Source organism: Perca flavescens, chromosome 5 (assembly GCF_004354835.1).
Source record: "Perca flavescens isolate YP-PL-M2 chromosome 5, PFLA_1.0, whole genome shotgun sequence".
Lineage (NCBI taxonomy): Eukaryota > Metazoa > Chordata > Actinopteri > Perciformes > Percidae > Perca > Perca flavescens.
Genome location: NC_041335.1, coordinates 19737369 through 19747598, shown reverse-complemented (window position 1 = coordinate 19747598; position 10230 = coordinate 19737369). Strand labels below are relative to the sequence as shown.

General features: G+C 43.7%; 1 protein-coding gene across 1 annotated transcript; it reads right to left on the bottom strand.

The window, feature by feature from the left end:
* Window positions 1-6718: 6718 nt before the first annotated feature.
* On the bottom strand, window positions 6719-8622 carry LOC114556230 (gastrula zinc finger protein XlCGF7.1-like; the record flags this gene model as incomplete). The annotated part of the gene is made up of 2 exons (XM_028579139.1): window positions 6719-6792; window positions 7986-8622. Coding segments are annotated over 2 exons (711 nt in total), but the record flags the coding sequence as incomplete, so codon positions are not given.
* Window positions 8623-10230: the final 1608 nt, after the last annotated feature.

Genomic DNA, 10230 nt, shown 5'->3' with positions numbered 1-10230 from the left:
TTTTGACACTTTTTTGGGGGATATTTTTGTTCACTTATTTTGCCTTTTTTTTTTTTTTTTTTCAACGCGCTATACTTAAAAACTGTATTTCCTCAGGCCGGGACAATGGGCTTTTCGTCCTGATTGGATGTGTGTTGTGTGTGCGTCAGCAGGAAACTGATGGAATGCCTTCTCCAGGTAGGGAATGAGTCCTTACCCCAAGTGAAGGAGTTCAAGTACCTTGGGGTTTTGTTCGCGAGTGAGGGGACAATGGAGCGGGAGATTGGTCGGAGAATCGGCGCAGCGGGTGCGGTATTACATTCAATTTATCGCACCGTTGTGACGAAAAGAGAGCTGAGCCAGAAGGCAAAGCTCTCGATCTACCGGTCAGTTTTCATTCCTACCCTCACCTATGGTCATGAAGGCTGGGTCAGGACCGAAAGAACGAGGTCCAGGGTACAAGAGGCCGAAATGGGTTTCCTCAGGAGGGTGGCTGGCGTCTCCCTTAGAGATAGGGTGAGAAGCTCAGTCATCCGTGAGGAGCTCGGAGTAGAGCCGCTGCTCCTTTGCGTCGAAAGGAGCCAGTTGAGGTGGTTCGGGCATCTGGTAAGGATGCCCCTGGGCGCCCCCTAGGGAGGTGTTCCAGGCACGTCCAGCTGGGAGGAGGCCTCGGGAAGACCCAGGACTAGGTGGAGGGAGGTCCAGCTGGGAGGAGGCCTCGGGAAGACCCAGGACTAGGTGGAGGGAGGTCCAGCTGGGAGGAGGCCTCGGGAAGACCCAGGACTAGGTGGAGGGAGGTCCAGCTGGGAGGAGGCCTCCCAGGACTAGGTGGAGGGAGGTCCAGCTGGGAGGAGGCCTCGGGGAAGACCCAGGACTAGGTGGAGGGATTATATCTCCAACCTGACCTGGGAACGCCTCGGGATCCCCCAGTCGGAGCTGGTTGATGTGGCTCGGGAAAGGGAAGTTTGGGGTCCCCTGCTGGAGCTGCTCCCCCCGCGACCCGACACCGGATAAGCGGACGAAGATGGATGGATGGATGGATGGATGGATGTGTGTTGTGATTTTAATTTCTTGTGATTCTAGAAGAATTGGGATTTTCTTTTCCTTCTTTAAAAAAATCCATTGTTTAAGAATTTCTCCCATCTGGCGGTGAAATTGTATATGACAACCAACTGAATATTACTTTCTAGCCCCTCCCCATTCCGAACTCCTACGGTGGCCAAACCTGAAATGATCTCTTAGTATCTCCATCGTTTCCACGCAGCTGTTCTAGCCACCTCAATATTAACTTCGGTCTTGTTGCTTTGCCGGTCGCGTTGTCGTTTTAATTCTCGGCGCTACATGGCGTCAGTCATTCGAGCGACTCGCTCGTATGTATTCTGAATGATTCTCAATGGCAGAATACTTTGATTAGTTGGTGGAAGTAATTACACATGAATGAGCACATATTTTTTTTTGCTAAGAATCAACCAATATATCCGGAGACATTTCTTTGACGTTCATTTACTTTGTAAAGAAGAACATAACGGATATAATAATGGATTTTCTGCTTTTTTTCTGCTTTCTGTTTCACTGGAAACGGACATGATGTAGTCGACATTACCGTAGCAACAGAACACATTTAGCTCAATCATCGGTAAAATACATGAATAAAAAATATATAAATTCTGGGGAATCACGTATGTATCACAATACATACGTGAATTATTCTCATCTTCAGCCACAGTTATAACTGACTGATTGGTTACCCAATGTTTTGGAGTTATAATATAAAAAATGTCTCTGAGCTCAGGTTTGATCTCGGCATCTGAAACTAAATTTAAACCCAGCTGGGGTCAAACTGTCCCCCACCGAAACCCTTCCCATCATGCATCTCCCAGCTGATTAGCCGGAGTCCTCGGGGCATCGCTGCCTTGCTCCAGAGCACGCTGGGAAAGTCGTGGTGTTCTCATGGCTTCTATATTTAACTTAATGTTCCTGAACGCAGCTGAACGCAGCTCGGGACGCCGTGAGAGTCTGCAGGGGTCAGAGAGCGTGTGTGTGTTGTCTTTATGTGTGTCTGTGTGTGTGTTTGTGTGTTTGTGTGTTTGCCTGTGTTGAATTTGTGTCTGTGTTGTGTGTCTGTCTGTGTGTGTGTGTGTGTGAGACTCATGTGAACATTGTCAGAAGGCTAAATGTGCATGTTCATGTCACATCAGACAGACTGTGCCAATATGTTATATACATACTTTATATATTGTATATACAGTAACTGTACATCAGGAAACAGTCACTTCACTGGTTTCCAAATACTGAAAATGTCTGTTTATAAAAAAACAAGTAGCTGTGATTTAATAACCACATACCACCGCTATGGATCACTTCGCCCTGAGAAAAGAAAACGACAAACTGACAGCGCCACATAGAGGTCCAACACGTCCACCACCTCTGAAACTCTAAATATTTCACTTTTTCTCCAAACATCTATTAGAAAGAAAATAAATTTTCCCAAAAAATATTCAGACAAAATCCTGTTTTGCACAGCTGCACGCAAACGGGAATATCAGTGGAATATTCTCCTTCATTAGCCATGAAAACGGCTTAGTCTGAATATAGGGTTCTTTCAAAATAAGAGCATGAACCGGAATATTACGCAGATGTGAACGCAGACAGCGAGTCTGTGTTTTTCACCGACCTGCCGTTGGAGCTGCAGGTTTCTGCTCACAAACACTAGAGACCCTCGAGGCCTCTTCAGCCGGAGGAGAGATGAAAAGCTGCTGCCGAGGGAGGACGACTCGCTGCCAAAAAAAACAGAAAGTTCATTAAACTTCCCTCAGAGTCTCGTTTGTTTCACGCCGACCAATCAGACGCGAGCTTTCACTGGAACAGAGACAAAACAAGGAGACACATTTTAAATCCAAACCTGTTACTTAAAGCACATTTCTTTTGTTCCTTCTTTCTTTGCTTTCTCTTTTTTTCCTTTATTATCTTGCCTGTCCCTCCCTCCTCCGCTCTCTCGGTGTATCAACACCAGCCTCGTCCTCCCGATGATAAGTTTTTATTTATGACCTCATGAAGCAACATTTCACCAAAGTTTTTTAAACTTCTCAGCAAAGTGACTCCTCTCAGAACCTGCAGGAGTGTGTGTGTCTGTGTCCCACGCATTTCACATTTTCAAGGACAACATTTCTAAACTTTTCCATAGTTTTTAAAGCACCTCTAACCGTTCAGTTCAGAAGAAATTAAATCAGCCTGTTCTCATGAAGCATTCGTACATATATGTCTGAAAAAGTAAAGCTCTGTAAACGTTATGTTGTTTGGCTCCTAAAACACAGGGCTTTCAAGAGGGGCAGCAGAGTTCATGTCCTGGAAGAAGTTAAGGAGAAAACACAAGACTTTCACCCAGGAAACAGGTGTTCGTGTCCTGAAGAAGTTAAGGAGAAAACACAAGACTTTCACCCAGGAAACAGGTGTTCATGTCCTGGAAGAAGTTAAGAAGAAAACACAAGACTTTCACCCAGGAAACAGGTGTTCATGTCCTGGAAGAAGTTAAGGAGAAAACACAAGACTTTCACCCAGGAAACAGGTGTTCATGTCCTGGAAGAAGTTAAGAAGAAAACACAAGACTTTCACCCAGGAAACAGGTGTTCATGTCCTGAAGAAGTTAAGGAGAAAAAACACAAGACTTTCTTTCACCCAGGAAACAGGTGTTCATGTCCTGGAAGAAGTTAAGGAGAAAACACAAGACTTTCACCCAGGAAACAGGTGTTCATGTCCTGAAGAAGTTAAGGAGAAAACACAAGACTTTCACCCAGGAAACAGGTGTTCATGTCCTGAAGAAGTTAAGGGGAAAACAAGACTTTCACCCAGGAAACAGGTGTTCATGTCCTGGAAGAAGTTAAGAAGAAAACACAAGACTTTCACCCAGGAAACAGGTGTTCATGTCCTGAAAGAAGTTAAGGAGAAAACACAAGACTTTCACCCAGGAAACAGGTGTTCATGTCCTGAAGAAGTTAAGGAGAAAACACAAGACTTTCACCCAGGAAACAGGTGTTCATGTCCTGAAGAAGTTAAGGAGAAAACACAAGACTTTCTCCCAGGAAACAGGTGTTCATGTCCTGAAGAAGTTAAGAAGAAAACACAAGACTTTCTCCCAGGAAACAGGTGTTCATGTCCTGGAAGAAGTTAAGAAGAAAACACAAGACTTTCACCCAGGAAACAGGTGTTCATGTCCTGGAAGAAGTTAAGGAGAAAACACAAGACTTTCACCCAGGAAACAGGTGTTCATGTCCTGAAGAAGTTAAGGAGAAAACACAAGACTTTCACCCAGGAAACAGGTGTTCATGTCCTGAAGAAGTTAAGGAGAAAACACAAGACTTTCACCCAGGAAACAGGTGTTCGTGTCCTGGAAGAAGTTAAGGAGAAAACACAAGACTTTCACCCAGGAAACAGGTGTTCATGTCCTGAAGAAGTTAAGGGGAAAACACAAGACTTTCACCCAGGAAACAGGTGTTCATGTCCTGGAAGAAGTTAAGGAGAAAACACAAGACTTTCACCCAGGAAACAGGGGTTCGTGTCCTGGAAGAAGTTAAGGAGAAAACAGAAGACTTTCACCCAGGAAACAGGTGTTCATGTCCTGAAGAAGTTAAGGAGAAAACACAAGACTTTCACCCAGGAAACAGGTGTTCATGTCCTGAAGAAGTTAAGGAGAAAACACAAGACTTTCTCCCAGGAAACAGGTGTTCATGTCCTGGAAGAAGTTAAGGAGAAAACACAAGACTTTCACCCAGGAAACAGGTGTTCATGTCCTGAAGAAGTTAAGGAGAAAACACAAGACTTTCACCCAGGAAACAGGTGTTCATGTCCTGGAAGAAGTTAAGGAGAAAACAAGACTTTCACCCAGGAAACAGGTGTTCGTGTCCTGGAAGAAGTTAAGGAGAAAACACAAGACTTTCACCCAGGAAACAGGTGTTCGTGTCCTGGAAGAAGTTAAGGAGAAAACACAAGACTTTCACCCAGGAAACAGGTGTTCGTGTCCATGGAAGAAGTTAAGGAGAAAACACAAGACTTTTACCCAGGAAACAGGTGTTCGTGTCCTGGAAGAAGTTAAGAAGAAAACACAAGACTTTCTCCCAGGAAACAGGTGTTCATGTCCTGGAAGAAGTTAAGGAGAAAACACAAGACTTTCACCCAGGAAACAGGTGTTCGTGTCCTGGAAGAAGTTAAGGAGAAAACACAAGACTTTCACCCAGGAAACAGGTGTTCATGTCCTGGAAGAAGTTAAGGAGAAAACACAAGACTTTCACCCAGGAAACAGGTGTTCATGTCCTGGAAGAAGTTAAGGAGAAAACACAAGACTTTCACCCAGGAAACAGGTGTTCATGTCCTGGAAGAAGTTAAGGAGAAAACACAAGACTTTCACCCAGGAAACAGGTGTTCATGTCCTGGAAGAAGTTAAGGAGAAAACACAAGACTTTCACCCAGGAAACAGGTGTTCATGTCCTGAAGAAGTTAAGAAGAAAACACAAGACTTTCTCCCAGGAAACAGGTGTTCATGTCCTGGAAGAAGTTAAGAAGAAAACACAAGACTTTCACCCAGGAAACAGGTGTTCATGTCCTGGAAGAAGTTAAGGAGAAAACACAAGACTTTCACCCAGGAAACAGGTGTTCATGTCCTGAAGAAGTTAAGGAGAAAACACAAGACTTTCACCCAGGAAACAGGTGTTCGTGTCCTGGAAGAAGTTAAGGAGAAAACACAAGACTTTCACCCAGGAAACAGGTGTTCGTGTCCATGGAAGAAGTTAAGGAGAAAACACAAGACTTTTACCCAGGAAACAGGTGTTCGTGTCCTGGAAGAAGTTAAGAAGAAAACACAAGACTTTCTCCCAGGAAACAGGTGTTCATGTCCTGGAAGAAGTTAAGGAGAAAACACAAGACTTTCACCCAGGAAACAGGTGTTCGTGTCCTGGAAGAAGTTAAGGAGAAAACACAAGACTTTCACCCAGGAAACAGGTGTTCATGTCCTGGAAGAAGTTAAGGAGAAAACACAAGACGTTCACCCAGGAAACAGGTGTTCATGTCCTGGAAGAAGTTAAGGAGAAAACACAAGACTTTCACCCAGGAAACAGGTGTTCATGTCCTGGAAGAAGTTAAGGAGAAAACACAAGACTTTCACCCAGGAAACAGGTGTTCATGTCCTGGAAGAAGTTAAGGAGAAAACAAGACTTTCACCCAGGAAACAGGTGTTCATGTCCTGAAGAAGTTAAGGAGAAAACACAAGACTTTCACCCAGGAAACAGGTGTTCATGTCCTGGAAGAAGTTAAGGAGAAAACAAGACTTTCACCCAGGAAACAGGTGTTCATGTCCTGAAGAAGTTAAGGAGAAAACAAGAGTTTCACCCAGGAAACAGGTGTTCATGTCCTGAAGAAGTTAAGGAGAAAACAAGAGTTTCACCAAACCGCAATCTTTTCTCTAACTGTTGTTGCTGCATGACGCTCACTTTTTTTCAACCTGTAAGACAAAACTTAGTTTAAATGCTGTAATGTAAATAAAAGCTGCATAAATGTAATGTAAAGCACTTTGGTTTACGTGTTATGAAAGGTGCTATACAAATATAATTGACATTGACAAAAGAGTATGTTTTCCGCACTTTATTTTTCCAAATTAAAAGTTCCAGTTCCATGTGTAACATTTTACAAACCAGTTTGATATCAAGCCTAACCGGTGTAACCAAATTTTACCACTAGGTGGCACTTTTTCTCAGCCGCTCTCGAGTGAGAGAGGTGAGACACTCCAGGCCACACGGTGGCGGTAAAGCGCTTCTAAGCCAGGACCTGCAGTGAAGTTATAACAGAGACAGTTTAGTATCTTTGGTTATAACTGCTTGGTTCGGTGTTTACACTTTGCCTCGTCTTTTTCAGCTCACTTCATTCGCCGGCTTGAAATTCTAAAATGTTTCCATCTTGGCGGCTAAGTTTTAGTTTTCTTTGAGACTAACGCTGACCAAACATCATCTCGTCACTCACTAAAAAAAAAAAAAAAAAAAACATGAACTTTCTGGTAACGTGACACCTGAAAATGGTTAACAGTTGACAACATTAGAAATGTTATCAGAAATAGTTACACTACTATTACATTGTGAAAGGTTTTCTCCCCTGTGTGAGTAATCATGTGTCTTCTTTTCCCACACTCAGAGCAGCTGAATGTTTTCTTACATCTTGAATTGAATCGTGTTTCAGAGAGTTCAAAGCTGACGGAGGTTCTCTGGTCTCCTTCCTATCAGCGCTGTCATCAATAGGGGTTCAACAGATCACAAAACTCCCGGCTCGGATCAGTTTTGAGTCACGGATCGCGTACGTTTTCAAATCAGCACAAAAAAAATGGGTGGAATTTAAATGATTTAGTCAAAATGTAATATCAATAACTTCTTTCACCAGCAAATCGCTGTTAGAAGACAAAAAACAGAGGAGAAAAGAGTATTTTATAATAACTTTGAATGCATCACAAGGTTTGCCAGTTTACCAGTAAAGGCAACATTTAGTTGGGTAAAATCGGTTTTGCATTCTATCCCCCCTTTAACTAGTGTGACCTGCTGCGATGCTTCTGTTGCCTCCAACGTCTGTTTCGGGGCATCAGAGAGCAGCGCAAGTGCCATATTAGCGCCGGATTTTTACATGCGCCGTTCATGTGAACAGAAAATGTAGTTGCCTGTATCTTTTCATGGCAACCCTCCATGGAGATTTACCAGCTTACTTTACTGTAACAGCAACAGTAAAAAGGTATTTTACATTATTATTATTATTGTTAAACTTTGCAGTGATCTGCGGCTCACATGCATGCCGAACCGTGAGAGTTGATACGTACGGACCACAGATCAACTATGGTCCGTTACACCAAAAGTCATCAGTCTCCGGATCAGAAGAGTCTCCAGTCTGGTCTTCAGTCTCTGGTTGTAAAAGTGGATGTGAGTTCCTGGCTGGTTCTGGTCCTCCACAGTCCTCTCCATCAGCTTCTGTTTCCATCGGACCAACGCATTTATGTGTTTTGACTTCAAAATGCCAGGAAAATCTTTTGTTACAAACACTGCAGCTGAATCTTTTCTCTCCTGTGTGGACTGCCATGTGTGAACGTAAATGTGCACTCTGTGTAAAAGATTTCTTGCAGACTGAGCAGCTGAAAGGTTTTTCTCCTGTGTGGATTCTCATGTGTGGCCGTAAACTCCAACTATGTGTAAAAGTTTTCTTACAGACTGAGCAGCTGAACTCTCTCTCTCCTGTGTGGGTCATCATGTGTCTCTTCAGATGTACGTTCTGGACAAATCTTTTATCACAAAGTGAGCAGCTGAAAGGCTTCTCTCCTGTGTGTTGATTAATGTGATATTTTAAATTTCCTCTCTGTGTAAAAGATTTCGTACAGAATGGGCAGCTGAAAGGTTTCTCTCCTGTGTGTTGTTTAATGTGATATTTTAAATTTCCTCTCTGTGTAAAAGATTTCGTACAGAATGGGCAGCTGAAAGGGTTTTCTCCTGTATGAGTTCTCATGTGTCTATTCAGACTTTGCTTGAAGCCAAATCTTTTCCCACACTCTGAGCAGCTGAATGTTTTCTTACGTCTTGAATCATGTTTCAGAGAGTTTAAAGCTGACTGAGGTTCTCTGGTCTCCTTCCAATCAGCACTGTCATCAGTCTCAGGTTCAGAAGGGTCTCCAGTCTGGTCTTCAGTCTCTGGTTGTAAAAGTGGATGTGAGTTCCTGGCTGGTTCTGGTCCTCCACAGTCCTCTCCATCAGCTTCTGTTTCCATGTGTTGAGTTTGTCTCTGATGAAGCTGTGAGGACTGAGCTTCCTCTTCATCATCTTCACTCTTCACAGGGACAGGAGTGAATGGGAACTTGGTGATATCAGCCTCCTCCAGCCCTTGAAGCTGCTCTCCCTCCTGACTGCTCCACAGTTCCTCCTGTTCCTCTTTAATGTGTGGGGGCTCTGGCTCCTGCTGGTCCACACTGGAGCTACACTCCTGCTGCTCAGGGGGAACCTCTTCTTTAACCACCAACAGCTGCTCAACATCTGCAGGAAACAGGAAAGACACAGTGAGGAAAACCAAGACTTACTGCTTAGTAGGGGTAGAACACATCATGTTACAACTATATTGCTGTCATTCCCATGTTTCCCTTTATTGACCTACAGTCTAGGTCAGCCCGCTACAGTTTGAAATTGCAACGAAAATAGGGCTGTGATCTAAGATTTAGATAACATTCCCTGTAATTATGTTTAACAAGCAGGATTTTTACTACTAAATATAAAACTTAGTCACAGCACCTACGCCAAATGGATGTATCTATTGTTTTGTAGTCGTCTTTAAACTTTTGGAGTGTTATTTATTTATTTATTATATGCTCAAGCTTTTCTAATGTTTCAGACACAGACATGGTAATAATAATGGTCACAAGTGATTTGAAACAAAAATGTTGACCTTGATAAAAAATCACATTTTGCTTGAGGGAGGACCCGTAAACCTCCCGCCAAATACGTGCACCTAATTCTTCCACAACCTTTGGAAAAACACTGACAGGGGGAAACCAACATTGCTTGAGATAACAGCCTGCATTCCCTATAGTTCCCATGTAACTAGGTGTAAAAAGGGGGGCAAACCAACAGTGATTTGACAACTGCCCCATCCATAGGGTTTGCATCAGCACCTTACTAAACACTACAAGCAGCAGACCACCATGGAGAGGTACTCTGCATCAGCACCTTACTAAACACTACAAGCAGCAGACCACCATGGAGAGGTACTCTGCATCAGCACCTTACTAAACACTACAAGCAGCAGACCACCATGGAGAGGTACTCTGCATCAGCACCTTACTAAACACTACAAGCAGCAGACCACCATGGAGAGGTACTCTGCATCAACACCTTACTAAACACTACAAGCAGCAGACCACCATGGAGAGGTACTCTGCATCAGCGCCTTACTAAACACTACAAGCAGCAGACCACCATGGAGAGGTACTCTGCATCAGCGCCTTACTAAACAATACAAGCAGCAGACCACCATGGAGAGGTACTCTGCATCAGCACCTTACTAAACACTACAAGCAGCAGACCACCATGGAGAGGTACTCTGCATCAGCGCCTTACTAAACAATACAAGCAGCAGACCACCATGGAGAGGTACTCTGCATCAGCACCTTACTAAACACTACAAGCAGCAGACCACCATGGAGAGGTACTCTGCATCAGCACCTTACTAAACACTACAAGCAGCAGACCA